This window comes from Talaromyces amestolkiae (genome assembly GCF_001896365.1).
Source record: "Talaromyces amestolkiae strain CIB chromosome Unknown scaffold26.1, whole genome shotgun sequence".
NCBI lineage: Eukaryota > Fungi > Ascomycota > Eurotiomycetes > Eurotiales > Trichocomaceae > Talaromyces > Talaromyces amestolkiae.
The window spans coordinates 68,429-84,274 of record NW_024468062.1 but is presented as its reverse complement, the minus strand read 5'-3'; the positions used below and the strand labels follow the sequence as shown (position 1 = coordinate 84,274).

Here is a 15,846-nt window from a genome sequence, read left to right as displayed (position 1 = left end):
GTTGTACATGCAAGAAGATGAATCATGGATTTAAACCCAGAGACCGATACCGTTCACGCTGCTGATGGATAAAACGCCATGAAAAGAAATGAAAGAGGATATAGTATAAAGTACAGAGAAACAAAGATGGATACGCGAGCCCTTCCCACTGAAATGCAATGATTGACACCGATATTGGAAAGACAAAGAGAATAAATTCGTAACGTCGTGAGTCTATCTTGGATAGAAACGATTCATATGCAAATAAAGCGAGCCATTGCTGAGCCGCATCGCTTTAATTCGCACTTAAGCGAGCAGTCAACAACTCCGCAGTCACATTTTCCGGTAATCCAGATGGTTGTTCGGTCGCTGACCGAGGCGACGGAATGTCGTTTTTCTGATGATTGGTCACGCCCGACGATGTAGTAAACGACCTCAATATAGCCTGGGCAGCGCTTTCGGGTGGATCCCGATTGACCGTCGATGCAGATATGACATCGGGACGTGGAGGCAGCTGTGTGGGTCTAGACTCTTGGGCGAACTTGGACTGAGGAACAGGTGTTGGCGTACTAGTGGTAGCCCATGGCGGAAGATTGAAAAAGCTTCTCGCGGTCTGAGGAGATGGTGTGGTGGGTGTTTGAGCTTGAACCGGAAAAGAGTGATGAACGGAAGGGCGAGCTGGGGGAAGAGGAGGAAGAGGAGCACCGTTGAAACCGGACGTATTGTAGTTTGTGCTGGGGTATACCAGGGTCGGCTCCGGCCGATGACTCAAGTCTACCAATTTCCTCTCGTAAGCAGCTGGGTCTGACATTCTCAGTAACTCCAGTTCAAGCTCCTGTTCCATCTCCTTCTTCTCATCCTCTGTGAGCATTTCGTTGTTCTCTCGACGGAAGGTTTCCGTGAGTGCAATATTGAGGATGCTCGAAGACGCCGATTCTTTATCTAAAAGTATCTTGTCCAGAACTTGGCGATCACGACCGATATACTCTGACAAGTCCTCCCTTTTGACGTCCTTGACAGGAAACAAGTATTCCCCAAGTGACTTCGTGGCTGACCGCTCGACGTTCTTCTTGTCGACCACACGCATTGCCAGTTGGGTCTTGAAAATGGACTTGTTGTGTACCACTTCTTCATAGGTTCCGCCTGAAAGGAAACGATAGATGTAAACAGGCTTCTTTTGACCAAGGCGATAAGCTCGACCGACCGCCTGCTCTTCCCAAGTAGGGTTGAAACTGAAATCAAATATGATCACGCGATTCGCACCAGTAATGTTCAACCCGAGCCCACCTGCCCGTGTCGATATGAGATATACTTTGATGTCGTCCCGGTTGTTAAAGTCTTTGACGGCTTCCTGGCGGCTTTTGACAGCGGTTTTACCATCTAGTCTGCTGAAATGGACCCCGGACGAGCGCAAAAGTGTTTCAAGATAATCTAACGTCGGAATACTTAGCGAGAAGCAGAGAATCTTGTCTCCCACACGAACTGATTCCTCAACGATTTTCTTAAAGATCTCTGTTCGGTGAGAGTGCTTGGGATCTTCTAAGTTAGGGAAACTTGAAAGGAGTTGCTTCTGAGAAGCCCACATAGCTTCATTGAAGCCGAGTTGCTCTAACGGCACATCGGCCGGGCAAGTATCTGGGTCGATGGGTTCTTCACTTGTGGGTTTTGTTGCATGATCTTCGGCTCTTTCTGCAAGTTTATTGGCAAAGCAAGCTGGGTGGTTGCAGCATAGACCCAAAACAGCGAGCCAGTCCAAGAAATTAGTGGATGAGACCTGTGTGCCCATCTTGCCGTCCGTAAGGGAAGTCACATAATGATTGTATGCTCTCTTCTGCAGTTCAGTGAGTGGAACAGTGATGACGAATTCGGTCTTACTTGGGAGACTGCCCTCTAGCACCGAGATGTCTGCCCGGTTGATCTTGGGTGTCAAAATCTGCTTCAGAACTTGAAGTTTTTTGAGGGACCTCCGCTGCTCCTGATATGTACTGTCAAAGAAAAGTCCTTGCTCAATCGGCTCAAGGTACTTTGCCTTAAAAACAGCGAGTTCATCCAGATATTTGGGGGAAATCCAATTTACCATAGAATAATAATCCAAGAGGTTGTTGGCAAGTGGAGATCCTGTAAGCGCAATACGGCTTCTGGATTCTAGCATTGCTGCCGCTTGACCGAGCTGTGAGTCTTTGTTTTTCATCTGATGCGCCTCATCTGCAACAATAATCCTCGGTCCCTTCAACAACTGGTCTTTAAGCTTGGTAGGAAAATGCATTTCAGGTGCGGTTTTTGATTTCTTCTGCAACTCGGGTGCTACCCAATTGCGGAAAAGGGAATAACTCAGAATCAATATACCCCCTTCCGCATCCCAAGACTCGACTGTGGACATCCTTCGCTCTAAAGGATCCGAAGGAGCAACTTTCCTGATCGGGCCCAAGGCATGATCTTTGGGTGTCCACATAAGAAACTCTTCGTACCAATTATCAATCAACGACGGAGGGCATAAAATGAGTGTCTGTGAACGGTGGAAAAACTTCGGGACTTGCTTGCTGATATCCTCATCAGGAGAATTCGCAGCAGCGGCAATTGTGACCAACAATGAAATTCTGGTAATAGAAAAGGTTAGCAAACAATAATGGATTTGTTCAAAGTACTATAAGCCACTTACACTTGCATCGTCTTCCCCAAGCCCATAGTGTGTGCTAGAAGACAGCCATCACGTTTCTCATTCTGTATCAATTCTCGCCACATGAATTGAATACCAGCGAGCTGATGGGGCTTCACGCATTGGCCAATATGAGGATGGAGAAAGACTGTTGGTTGTTCGAAGCTGACAGCCTGGTGCTCTGCGTCGCTATTGCTGACTCCAATTCGTTTTAGGCGTTCTTCAAGATTTCTTCGTTGTCGTTCTTGATTTTCGACACGCTGCCTAGCTGCCACCTGCCCGCTTTTCACTGCTTGATCTTCTTTGACTCGTCTCTTTCTCTTGTTATGAGGCGTATCAAGAGAATCGATAAGCTCATCATCATCGGAATCCCCTGTGCTTAAAGTGGTAGGTTCTGTAGTATGCTTTTGTAGTAGCTGGCGCAAATGTGATAAGAATTTGATAAAATCATCGCTAAATGCAGCTCCCTGACGCTCGATATCAGCAACAGCTCGGGCAATGGCCGTTTTATCAATGCCATCTTTCTTTATAATCTGACGATTGACCCAAGCGATGTAGAAGGTTGTGGCTTGTAGTAAAGATTTACTATCCTCAGGCCCCATGTCTTTAAAGCTACGTGTGTCTTTGCGAAGAGCATGTAACCCCATCTTGATACGATGCCTGATTTGTCTGTCGGCGGAACATGAGGAAAGCCAATGGAGCACTCTTGTTTGTTCATCTTTGGAAAGCTTCGAAACCATTTTGTCTAGAATTTGCCCGGGATTTTCAAGAAATGTCTGGGGGGGAGTTGCTCTATTTCTGTTTCTGGCATCGTTCCGTCTATCAAGCTTTGGGTTTGGTCTCGGTGCAGTTTTCGGGACTGAATAGAATTTTTGCGGAGGGGGAATAACCACCATCACATCGTCGCTAACTTCCTGGCGAGTTTCGATTTTTGCAGAATGCATGATAGGCGTGGAGAAATTTTCAGTTTCTGCAGAGCGTGTGCCACGCGCGGAGGAAATATCGGATTTGGCTGGGCTCACCGTCAAATCGATAATTTCGCTCTTTCTACCAACAATACCTGGGACTGGTTCGGGCGGCTCATATTCACTATCTGAGTTGCTGTCGGATGAATAGTAAAAGCCGCAGCGAGGCTGAGCAATTGCCTCAGAGCCAGGATCAGCTGCGGAACCATCATTGCGAAGAACGTTATTCTGAGGTGTAACTTCTCGAACAGGAGAGTCGCTAATTTTGATAGGACTAGTATACCTTTCCTGAGTGCTTTTGACGTTGGGCATGACTGGAGGTTTGCTGTTAATGTGGCTTTGAGGCAAAGCATTGCTGGGGCCACCGGGCACGTCGACATCCATATCTTCCACGATGAAGTTTCTCAGGGAACCATCAGACTCAAAGCCGAGCGACTCTTCATCGGTCAGTGGCGGAATCACCTTATTTTTGGGCTGTGGTGCCGGACGGGGTAGCGAGGAACGCTTTGGAGGACACTGGGGTGATTCCAATACGGCAACGCGATGCTTCTGTGTTTCAATCTCAAAGATTGTTTGCTCTAGAACTTCGCACTGGGTTCTTAACGAAGGCAGTTTCGTCCATTCATCATCATGTAGTGCTTTCCTCAATTTCCCCAAGCGTGATTTGAGGCGTTGAATATTGTCCAATGCATCTTTGATTTGTAAGTTCCGGCATTTCTTTCTGGTTGCGTCTAACCATAATTTGTGCGCTTTGGATTCCAGTCTTGATAAATAATTGGCTTTCCATAATTCCTCGTAATGATAAATGCGTTCATCGATGATGGCATCTATCTCGTGACTTGACAGGAATGTGCATGGTTTCGATGCACCCTCTTTTTCGTCTTCTATTTCGGCCCAAGTTTCAGAGTCATAAGCACCTTCTGAGCCAGACTCGCCAAAGAGAGGATATGAGTCTGATTCTTCTTTGGGTGGATACTTCTTCAGCAACAAGTCATAAGGGCTTTCCACTTTGTGGCGCGGAGCCTGATGTAAGACTGCTGGCAATTCTTCGGTATTTTCAGCTGTTGATTTCATGCTGACATCGGTTCTACCTTTGTGCGAGGTGTAGAGTGTATAGTATCGGGGCTTGCTGTTGTTGACCTCATCCTCATCATAGGGGAACATTGCATAACGACGGGCGCCATTGTGCGAAGGTAAGTCAATGACTTTTTTACGGAAAAAAATATGCATTTTTCGTTTAACGAATAGTCTTTGACCAGAAGAGTGTCCGGAGGAGGAAATGAACCAGTCATCTTCATCTTCGTTCGAATCGGAGGTGATTGGATAAAAGACACTCGCAGCATCGATTTTCGTAGGCCCTAAGTACCATGGGCCTGGGGTTTGGGTTTCAGCGGGCCGTTTTGTTGGTAATGTAGTTGAAGATTCAACGACCGTAAGGTCAAGTCTTCTTCGCTTTCGACCACGTTCATCAATATGAGAAGCTTCGTTCGGACGTATGTTCGGAGACGTCGGTGTAGCGAGTCGGGTACCCGAGCTAGATGGGTTTTTACCATTTCCAGTGGGAGTATCGGGTAATTCGACATCGTCAAGTTCAGCTATTTGAGGAGACGACGAAGGTTGCGGGGCCTGTACAACGGAAAGGAACTGTTGGTTCGCTAGCTTGTCGCTATCGTTTGAAGACGTAGGAGGAATATAGGCAGCAGTGATTTGCGGTATCTGAGCGGCGGCCGCGGCCGGGGKAGTTGGTATAGGACTGAACATCCAAGGTGCGTTGAAGTGATTCGGCCAAGCTCTGCCATTGTTCATCATTATCGGGTACATTGTGGAAGCGAGCTGCGAACGTTCTTGGGTCTGCTGAGCCTGATACTTTCGAGACTGTCGCTGAGCATATTGAATCGCTTTGTTCACTGTATAGAAAGGTCCCTCTTTTAACTTCAGGCTGTTTCGTAGAAAGTCTTCAAGATGTCCCTCAAGTAATACCTCCCCAGTGATGCCATGTTCGCGAATCGCAATTTCTAATGACTGCCGGTCTGGCAGAGGACTGGGGTGCTTCGAAACTGACCACGGAGTAGATTCATTGCGACAGAGGTAATGTACCACTTGGTCGACTGACCAGTCGTAAGGATCTTCCTGACCGTGATCCATGGCCAGAAAGCGAGCTTGACAACGTGCTTGACATTGAGAAGATGGATGGATGGGAGGATGAGGACGATAAGTTGAATTAAGCTCTTCGCGTTGAAAATTCGTGATCACGGGGTTCCAGTGGCGCTCAAATGGATAGTCAGATCAAAGAAGAAGTCTCGATATCAAATCACGTCGCGAAAGATGAGTGAGGACTTTGAGGATATTCGCGTCGCCGCCGAGCCGGAAGTGATTTTTGACCGGCAGAAAGATGGCGGTGTAAATAGTGGGGTCGTTGATTCGTCAAATCAGGAAGGTGGGTAGGGATGACGCCCCGCAGCTTAGAAATGGCGATTGCCAAAAGTACCGCTTCGGCGTCTTTCTCCAGAATGCTTTTATCAAGAGAGAGAGATCCTCTTCACTTGGTTCTCAATTCGCCCTGAGGAGATACAACTGAGGTCAGCACATCTATAACAGGACCAAATTGCCGGCAATGACGGAGTCATTCTACTCTACGTACCCTCCGAAGCTGAGTGAGACACAAGAGCAATTTTTAGTCTCAACAATCAAGGACTGGACAATACAACATGGTCTAACTGTCAGGCCTGCCGCAACATTTGTCTCCCAAGAGGCTGTCTCGAAAGGAGTACTGGCAACCAATGCGCCAGTCACGCTGTTCCCTAGTCCATTCCCAAAGGCTTGCTTTGAAGAGGCAAGAGCGGTACAGAAAGTGTATAATGAGTTATATGCGCGGATTACAAGTGATGAGAAGTGGCTAGGGGAAGTGATTGAAGAGTGAGATCCCACACCCGACTCTAGTAGATGAGAGAATAGACTTTGTCGAGAAACCCTTTATATCTAAGCAGTAGTTGACCGCATCGTAGGCTGATCGACGTCGACGACTTTGTGGCTGGACTTTGGAAGGTTCACCAGGCTGTATCAAGGGAGGGATATGTGCAAGATCTGTCTGTTGGTCTATTCCGGTCTGACTACATGGTGCATACACTGGGCTCCGAGACCGCATCATTGAAGCAAGTAGAATTCAATACAATCTCTTCCTCATTTGGCGGCCTGTCTTGTCGTGTAGCAGCCCTACATACAGAACTGTTGCAATCACCACCCGGCCACTCGTTGAGCTATCCGGAGCATCCTTTACTTGATGGAAGAGTTCCACCGCAAAATACAGCTGTCGAAACGCTCAGTGCAGGGCTAGCCGCGGCACACGAAGCCTATGGGCAATCAAAGTCGTCGCCAGCTCTACCTCTCGGCATTTTATTCGTTGTCCAAGAAGGCGAGCGCAACATATTTGATCAGCTAGCACTCTCTACACGACTGACACAATTTCACAAAATTCCCGTGTTTCGATTGCTGACGAGCGAGATTTTGGACCGAACATCTATACAAGAAGACAATCCATCTAGACCCTTGATATACATACCACCTCATGCGCAGGGAACTCCATTTGAAATAACGACCGTCTACTTGAGAAGCTTCTACGCACCTACTGACTACAAGACCGACCGGGACTGGAGTGCTCGACTTCAACTGGAACGCTCTGCAGCAATCAAGTGCCCTACTGTCCTCAACCAACTCTCTGGTTGCAAAAAGATTCAGCAGGTCCTTGCAGACCCGAACAAACCAGATTATCTTGCAAGATTCATACCTACAGCAGAGTCAGATGGGATCCAAGAGAAACTTCGTAAGACATTTGCTCCGCAATACGACCTTTCGGCCAATGGACGCGGCAGAGAGCTCGCTCTCAACCCCGAGACAGCGGCGCACCATGTTCTCAAACCGCAAAGAGAAGGCGGCGGTAACAATGTATACAAAGAAGCCATACCAGAATTCCTGAAATCGATACCGGAAAGTGACTGGAAAGGTTATGTGTTGATGGAGCTGATCCAACCGCCGTCGGAAGCGAGCAACGTGGTACTGCGTAGCGATGGGGAGGTTGTTAGTGGCAATGTCGTTGGGGAGCTAGGCATTTTTGGTACCATATTGTGGAAGTCGAATGGTGAGGTTCTGCATAATGAAGAGGGCGGATGGTTGATGCGAACAAAGGGCAAGGAGAGTAATGAGGGTGGAGTCGCAGCTGGATTTTCATCTTTGGATAGCATCATTCTGTACTAGACCTAACATTTTATTAAAGGGTTCATTCCACCGCAATCAAACGCCTTGAAAGACCTGATGTGTCTCTGTGATCATAGTGTCTCACTTTCTCATAGTGGTATTTTCGATACTTATAATCGTCTCTTTTTCTCGTATAACGACAAAGAACTAAGTCACATTTCAAGTTTTGCCATTTTGGTAATTGAAGCACAATACATTGTCACACAGCTCATGAGCGCCAAGAATTGTACAGCATTGCACATTTTTCTTTGTTGTATAATTGTTTCATATCTTTCAAATCACTTTTGGCCTATTTATTTGATATGCTGCCTGTTCATGTTACACACGGCCAATTTTCTAATTTGTCAATCCCATGGCTACATAGCTCGTGGCTGCCATGCCCAATCCAAGACCATATCTACGGGATTTTACGTTTAAGCTGTACGGTGGCTTGCAGTGACTCGAGAGAGCCAGGTTTCTTTCTTCTATTTATGCTTCATGATCACAATTACGGGGCCAACTCACTCCGTACCCCGGGGATTAATCATGTTGTCCTAATCCCAAAGCAGCGTAGACTCCGGAGATTAATGCGGAGAATCCCTTCAATAGAAAAGGCGCAAGTCCTGCCCCACTCAAATCTAACGTCTTGTCTTGCTCTTCTTTCTTCATGATAGTGATACTAAAGTGGCACTTGGCCAAGACTAGCTTGTCTTTGAAGTTACGCCTACTTGCGGCTTCCGACAGACAAACAGAAAGGAAGGGAGTCGGGGATCTCGGCGTATCAGACAACTCCGGCTGCTTTCCGAGCCTGCGACTCCATGCTTGTCACTGATATCTCATAAGGCTATTGTGTCTGCACAGAGTCAATTTTGCATTCATGTGCTAGAGACAAAATAATCCTTTCTGCGTGAGCACAAACCATGATCCCAGTCTATATACAGAGTCTTCTCGTATCATCAAGCGATGTCCTAGTCGCACGTAGTTCCGTATACAATCTCCATTTACGTACGTTGTACCCGCGCTTCTGATTTAAGACCATTGTAAGGATTGCCCAAGAGCCACGCTTCAGCGCGTGGCTGGCAGATAATCATGCTAATTCCTCTTTGTGCATCCCCCATGAACCCCTGCGTAGTACATGGTCACGGGACACTCAACTCCAAGGCAGTAGATCATTGAACCTCACAACGATGTGAGCAGGGACTTAGTAGCTTATTACGCGGCAAGTGCTTCTCTGCATTATCTCAGCTCAAATGACAGTCATTTACCTTATTGGAAGCTATGCTGTAAAACTAATACGAGCAAGCGGGTCACGTCGCGGAGAGAGGCATCAAATTGTTTGATCCAATTTCCATCTCTTCTTTGCGAGGTTGCTCAGCTAATATTTCTCTCGATCCCGGTCAGTCGTTGCATGTCCGCCAAGGCTTACTGTCAAGAATACTCTAGCCAAGACATAGATACGTATTACGTACGCATAAGACGAGACGGAGAGAAAAGGGAGACCTGGAATAGACATGCCACTATCCGTTATAGTAGTCTGTCTCCGTGGGGGCGGGACTGAGTGCTCCTGTAGTATTGCTTTCTAGAGATAATTCATTCTGATACGGACCAGACGCAGCCCCGTTTAGTAGCGAGCGAGAAAAGAAAAAGCCTCATCAGTGGAGGCCGGGAGTCAGATTTTAATCTGGCTGTTGGCTGCATCCTAGATAGCTAACCACGATGAGGCTTTGTAAATTGAGATCTTAACAGCAGCCACCGCAATTGTTTCGTTTGTCGTTGGGAGATCGATGTAGATACAAAGCTCCAGCCAATTAGCCAGTCGGGGGAAGTAAGATTAGTCGAGGTCACAAGACCAGGGCTCGTCCTTTATGTTTGGCGGGCAACAGCCAGGGCAACAGCAGCTGTCCCCGGTGGGAAGGCACTTTCCTTCCCTGGCAAGCTCATTGGGCTGAGATTTATTTGGAGCTCATCTCACGTTTTTCCCAAGCTCCCCACAGTTTTTTTTCCCTCTCTTCCCCAGACCTATAAAAAAGCCCCCCCTCTCCCTCTTATTCTTCCTTTTCCACTCTCCTTCTCACCCCTCCTCCCTCTTCTACCTATTGATCCTCTCGCTGGCATTCCTTCGCTCTTCTCTGTGGGATAGCGCTCCCATTTGTATCTTCAGACTGTCGTTCAGTCCTGATTTCGACAGACACTGTACTACAATCGTCCTCTAGTCGCCATGGCTAAAGCGGAGGAGATTGGAGTGTAAGTATTTCTGGCCATGCTAGTTTTATCAATGCAGTCACTTACAGAATAAACCTCGAATAGTCAGCCAGCAGCAGCAGGGCTTGAAGCCGCCTATGTGAACCAAGAATTGCGCCATCGGCGTGTTCAGCAGCTGACTGATAATGTCACCGGGGAGTAAGTGATCTGCTTTTCCACCTTCTTAGGTTGTATACTAACTGGTTAGAATCAAAAACCCTCTCGTTGGTATTGCCAAGCCTCATCTCATGGCTGATGTCGAGGCCTATGCCAACAAGTTCGACCTCAACGATATCCTCCCCTTGTTGAAGAAGGGAGCTTTGGTCGCGCAGAACCCCCGCAACTTCGAAAACATTGAGGAACTCGACGAAGCCGAGCGTCAAGCTTTACGCGAGGAAGTGACTCATCGTTGGAAGCATCCATGGGCTTTGTACTTCACCATCATTCTCAACTCCATCGCTGCGGCTATCCAGGGTTGGGATCAGGAGGGTGCGTATATAGCAGCATCCCCATAGTTGACTTATATTCTGATTGAATTAGGATCCAATGGTGCTATCTTGACTTTCCAGGACGATCTCGGAATCCCTAATTCTAGTCCTGGACCTTGTGACTTGACGGGAACCTGCGAGCGCAACACCTGGCTCGTCGGTACGATTGTCTCAATGCCTTACTTGACCATCGCTGTCTTGTACGTTACAATTTCTCCTTCATTCGCTTCTTCACTACTGACACGGGATTATCGTAGGATTGCTTGGATCGCTGATCCTTTGAACCATTGGCTTGGTCGTCGTGGTGTCATTTTCCTCGCTGCTATCTTCAGTCTCGTTGCACCCGTCGGTTCTGCTCTCGTTCAAACATGGCCTCAGATGATTATTTGTCGTATTCTGCTCGGTACTGGCATGGGTCTCAAAGAAGTCACGGTCCCTGTGTTCTCGGCTGAGACTGCCCCTACCAGCATTCGTGGAGGTCTGACTATGAGCTGGCAATTGTGGACTGCATTCGGTATCTTCTGCGGTGTTTGTGCCAACTTGGTACTTGCCAAAACTGGAGCCATCGCCTGGCGATTACAGATGGGTTCTGCATTCATTCCGGCCGTTCCACTTCTCTTGGGCATCTGGTTCTGTCCAGAATCTCCTCGTTGGCTCATGACAAAGAAGAAACACAAGCAGGCATACAAATCTCTGTTGCGTTTGCGAAACACCCCTCTTCAAGCCGCACGAGACTTGTACTTCATTCATGCTTCATTAGTTCAAGAGGATATTTTGTTGGAAGAAGCTGGATTCTCCAAGAATGCCGGCATGATCACTCGCTTCATCGAGTTGTGGACTATCCCACGGAATCGTCGTGCCGCTCAGGCATCTGGTGTTGTCATGACTGCCCAACAGATGTGCGGAAGTAAGTTCATCTTGTACAAAAGCCACGCCAACGGTCTGACACTAACTTTCTGCCAACAGTCAACATCATTTCTTTCTACTCCAGTAGCATCTTCGCTCAGGCAGGAGCTAGCAATATCGGTGCTCTGCTTGCCTCTTTTGGCTTTGGAGCCATCAACTTCATATTCGCCTGGCCAGCTGTGTGGACGATCGATACATTTGGTCGACGAACTCTACTGCTCTTCACCTTTCCCAACATGTGTTGGTCGTTGCTTGCTGCTGGGTTCTGTTTCTGGATCCCATTTGAGAATAAAGCTCACCTTGGATTGCTCGCCTTCTTCATCTACATTTTCTGCATATTCTACTCTCCAGGCGAAGGACCTGTGCCTTTTGCTTACTCTGCAGAGGTGTTTCCGCTGTCTCATCGTGAAATTGGTATGTCTTGGGCCGTGGCGACCAACAACTGGTGGGGTTCAGCACTGGGGATTACTTTCCCTTTCATGCTCAAGGCGATGACACCGCAGGGCGCAATCGGATTCTATGCGGCGCTGAACCTCATAGCTTTTGTGATGATTTTCCTCTTTGTCCCCGAGACCAAACAGCGTTCTCTTGAAGAGCTGGACTATGTCTTTGCAGTGACTACTCGTCGTCACGCGTCGTACCAGTTGGGTACCGTTGCTCCATGGTGGATCAAGCGATACATTTTCCGTCGCAAGGACTTGGTTTGCCCTGAGCTTTACAAGATCGACTTGGACGACGACAGCAGCTTAGGTGTCATGCCAGGTAATAACAAGACCGGGGCCGAGGCCAGCGAGTACCCAACCTCTGCTGTTTGACGAATCCCGCCATGCCTGGCTCAATTGATCGATGGATCGCGCATTTGCAAAGAGCATTTGCAACCTGTTTCTTCAGATGATCGCTTTTGACATTCAATTGGGAGGATTTCAGCCTTCATGTATTTTTTCTTTTCTCCTCGAGAACGATGTATGTAATGACCCACTTCTTTGACATTGCCAAGATCGATCAAGAAGTGAGCGTAGTCTAGTCTAGTCGATAGTTGAATGAATGTCCAATCCATAACTTTACACGAAAAGATGTAGCTGGTAACATGATAGGGAGGTTATTCAACTTCTCTCGCGACTCGATCGAATGCCGCGGGGCGCTAGTCCGAATCCGTGCTCAGTATAATTTTCTGATACCTGAGGCAGACAACATCTATTTTTTAACCATCAACCATATATACAATCACACCATTAATTTCCAAGAGCAGAAATAAAATATGGCCAGCCAAGAAGATGTAGCAATGACCACCGAACCCGCACCCAAACCTGCCACCAATACCACCGCCACCAAATCCACACAACAGCAACAGCGCCTCACATCCCGCAATCCGCAATGGGCCTATTTCAAGCTCCAATTGTACCTAACCCACCCTCAATCCACATATCCTTTTCAAAGAGTATGCTCTAACAACAGTAGAATTCCACATTCGCATCACACCATCAAGAACTTTTCCATCGACGCACTCACGGCACGCTCATACCTCATTTCTGCGCTGTCGCAGTTCCTGGGGTTGATGGGGACGACTATTGGAGTTGATATACTCAAGATTGAGAATCCATCTTCTCCACTACCAGAACAGAAAGGAATGAAAATAGGGGCTGATGTTCCGAATGTCTGGATTCGTGTACCCCGCGACGACGGGGCTGCTGTCCTCGCGGCGTTGAGTTCGTGGGCTGGATCTTTGTCTTCTTCTTCCGGCTCTGTTGGGGCTGGAGCTGGAGAATCGGAAGGTGTTGAAGAGGGTAGTGTTGCGTGGCGGGTATGCGCAAAAGGGAATTATCTAAGTGCGATTGTGCATGGGTCTGGGGACGGGGTTTTCGCTCCGTGATGGGTTAATCGTCTTTCTTTTATTTTTGAGTGTTGAATGCATGTATGGCGTTAGGAGTCGCTAGATAGATTGCTTGATGAAAATGAATGTATTTGTATTATGTGTGCCAATTTTATCTCCCACAAAATCACGCCCGCAACACCTCTACTAAATCCGACACTGCACGCTTATGAATAGCAAAATAGAAACGACAGAAATCGATACAACCCGCAATGCTTTTAGTGATAAGATCAATCATCCGACTTCAAATTCGGCGCAAAAGTCACAATCCCAGCCTCATCATCAAGAGCCTTCTTCTGGGCAATCACCTTTGTCCTCAGCGCAGCCCGAATCTCAGACATGCTACGCTCCTGCCACTTATCGAAACCTTCCAGACTCAATGGGTAGAATACAAAGTTGTCGCTGCTTTTCATAAAGTCCATCATCTTGGGCGCCGGGGTGGCGGTGATGATGTCGATTTCGGAGGCGATCTGGCGGCAGTACGAGTCGAGGGGGAGATCGTTGACATCGTCGCCAAAGGGGTTTTCGAGTTCGCGGCCGATGGCGACGAAGCTGAGGATGATGTATGCGGCCACTGCAAGTTATTAGTATCGATGAAATTGAGGGGCCGAGGAATTGGCTCACCAATTGATCCGGGAATGGCAATCCAATTCATCAGACTGACTAGCTGGAAGGGCAGGACCAGGATATAGATCCAGGAGATTTGCGAAATGGCAATGCTATAAGCTTCGGGCAGGGGTGTATCGCGGACTCGCTCGGAGCCGGTCAGGGCTTCGTTCAATGCAGCGACCGAGTTGACTAAGTAGTCAGTAAAGCTGATAAACAAGAAGTAAGATATTGACTTACTGAGTTGACCCTGGTGCAACGCCGACTTGAGAAGTTCCCCTTTTTCGCAGTGCTCAATATACGCAGACAAATGGTTCAAAATTTCCAGAGGCAAATGACCCAGTGGCTTCTTTGCGCGCTTGATCAGTTTTCGGGGATTGGATTCTGCGAATGTGACTCCGAGATACATGCCAGCGTGTTTCCAGAGCGAGTGACGGGGAGGGGTCAACAGTTCCGGGTCGTGTGCTTCCTTGGCGAATGTTTCCAAGTGACCGACTAGACCGACCAAGTCTTGGTAGGCAATGGCTGGCTCGAAGCGGAGGTTGTGTTTGAGCGCGACGGAGAAGGCGAGAAGCAAGTTCATGGCGGTTCTATCACAGTTAGTCAATTGACTCGTCGCTGATCAAAGAGAGAAAGCATACACTTTGCCGAGAACATCCTCTTTTCCCTCCTCGCCAGGACGTTCCTTGACATGCACCCAGATAGTACGGGCCATATTGCGGGATGTCTGAATGACCGAAGCCCAGTACTTGCGGCCATCGGCATAACGTTCGTAGGCAGTCGTGCTTCGGAACGACAGGGCCAAACCGACCACGAAACCGAGGACAGTAAGCAGAATGTTGGACACAGTCAGAGGATGAACTATAATATGAATGCACGTAATTGCCGTGGACCAGCCGGCCATGAAAATCAAGGGAAGAATCAGGCGCGGCAGGATGCTGCCGTCCATTCGGAGAAAGAGGGGCCATTTGGTGTGTCTGCTGATATCACGAGGACCGGTCTACTCAATCAGTCTCCACGAACGTTCCCAATAGAGACAAGAGAAGAGACATACAAAATAATGCTCCAAATCCGAAGCGGAATGCGTAATCGGCTCTAGATAACGTTTACGAGCTTCTTGCAAGTCGGACAGTGAAATCGGCCGTGATTTGGGTTGAGGGGAGTCCTGCTCCCGGTGATAAACGAATGTCTGCTGAGTATTGGCGTGATCCTCGGCATGGTGGTGGCTGCTGTGCACTGGAGCTGCTCCTTCGCCAGCTGCATGGGCTCCTGCTGCAGCGCTGGCAGCGCTGGCCTCGCCGCCACTGACTACTGCTCCTCCGTCCATGCTGTTGACTCGTTGAATGTTATTTTTTGGTCGGTGTGGTCAGGCAGAAGAAAGGATTCAAGCAACGAAGAAAGAAGAGACAAATAAAGGATAAATGAAGGTAAACGGTCTAAATATGCAAAGAAACGAATGTAGAATGAACGATCAACAAGAAGAGAGAATCGAAAATGGTCAGCTCAAGTTAGTGAGAAATTGAGAATTTCGAAATAAAAATAAATTGGCGTCCAAGGCTTCCAGACCACGTTCGTTCCCCATCCCAAAGCCGTCAGAATACGGAGTAGCAGACGCACTAGGGTACGTGGAGCGGGTCTTTGGCTGCTGCTTGTCACCAATCGACGCTGAAAAAGGAATAGGAGGTGGCCAGGTCAGGCCCAATTGAGTCATTTTGGCTGTTCAGAAGATCCATCGTCGCACCGTTGGCATCGAGAAAGATGTTTCAGCTTCTGCCACTATGGGGCCGGACCGGACGGATGTGCCCGTTTTTAGCTGGCCTAGTCAGGGGTGCAGTCCCTTAGTCTCCGGATGGTTGATGCTCAGTCAACCCGGATGCTCTTCACGTTCATATCATTTTAAAAGAT

The 15,846-nt window shown here is 48.1% G+C and overlaps 5 protein-coding genes across 5 annotated transcripts; 3 read left to right on the top strand and 2 right to left on the bottom strand.

The window, feature by feature from the left end:
• Positions 1-274: 274 nt before the first annotated feature.
• On the bottom strand, positions 275-5,745 carry BHQ10_009680 (uncharacterized protein; the record flags this gene model as incomplete). Its single annotated transcript, XM_040882622.1, has 2 exons — positions 275-2,576; positions 2,639-5,745. The coding sequence occupies 2 exons, from the start codon at positions 5,743-5,745 to the stop codon at positions 275-277; spliced, it is 5,409 nt and encodes a 1,802-aa protein (XP_040738182.1).
• Positions 5,746-6,214: 469 nt separating this feature from the next.
• On the top strand, positions 6,215-7,851 carry BHQ10_009679 (uncharacterized protein; the record flags this gene model as incomplete). Its single annotated transcript, XM_040882620.1, has 2 exons — positions 6,215-6,516; positions 6,606-7,851. The coding sequence occupies 2 exons, from the start codon at positions 6,215-6,217 to the stop codon at positions 7,849-7,851; spliced, it is 1,548 nt and encodes a 515-aa protein (XP_040738181.1).
• Positions 7,852-10,048: 2,197 nt separating this feature from the next.
• BHQ10_009678 (uncharacterized protein) lies at positions 10,049-12,280 on the top strand (the record flags this gene model as incomplete). The annotated part of the gene is made up of 6 exons (XM_040882619.1): positions 10,049-10,074; positions 10,138-10,230; positions 10,280-10,560; positions 10,612-10,759; positions 10,817-11,466; positions 11,526-12,280. The coding sequence occupies 6 exons, from the start codon at positions 10,049-10,051 to the stop codon at positions 12,278-12,280; spliced, it is 1,953 nt and encodes a 650-aa protein (XP_040738180.1).
• Positions 12,281-12,723: 443 nt separating this feature from the next.
• On the top strand, positions 12,724-13,335 carry BHQ10_009677 (uncharacterized protein; the record flags this gene model as incomplete). Its single annotated transcript, XM_040882618.1, has 2 exons — positions 12,724-12,863; positions 12,924-13,335. 2 exons carry the CDS (start codon positions 12,724-12,726, stop codon positions 13,333-13,335), a joined length of 552 nt encoding a protein of 183 aa, XP_040738179.1.
• A 230-nt stretch (positions 13,336-13,565) lies between these two features.
• On the bottom strand, positions 13,566-15,268 carry BHQ10_009676 (uncharacterized protein; the record flags this gene model as incomplete). Its single annotated transcript, XM_040882617.1, has 5 exons — positions 13,566-13,909; positions 13,960-14,133; positions 14,182-14,531; positions 14,583-14,941; positions 14,996-15,268. 5 exons carry the CDS (start codon positions 15,266-15,268, stop codon positions 13,566-13,568), a joined length of 1,500 nt encoding a protein of 499 aa, XP_040738178.1.
• Between the last annotated feature and the right edge of the window lie 578 nt (positions 15,269-15,846).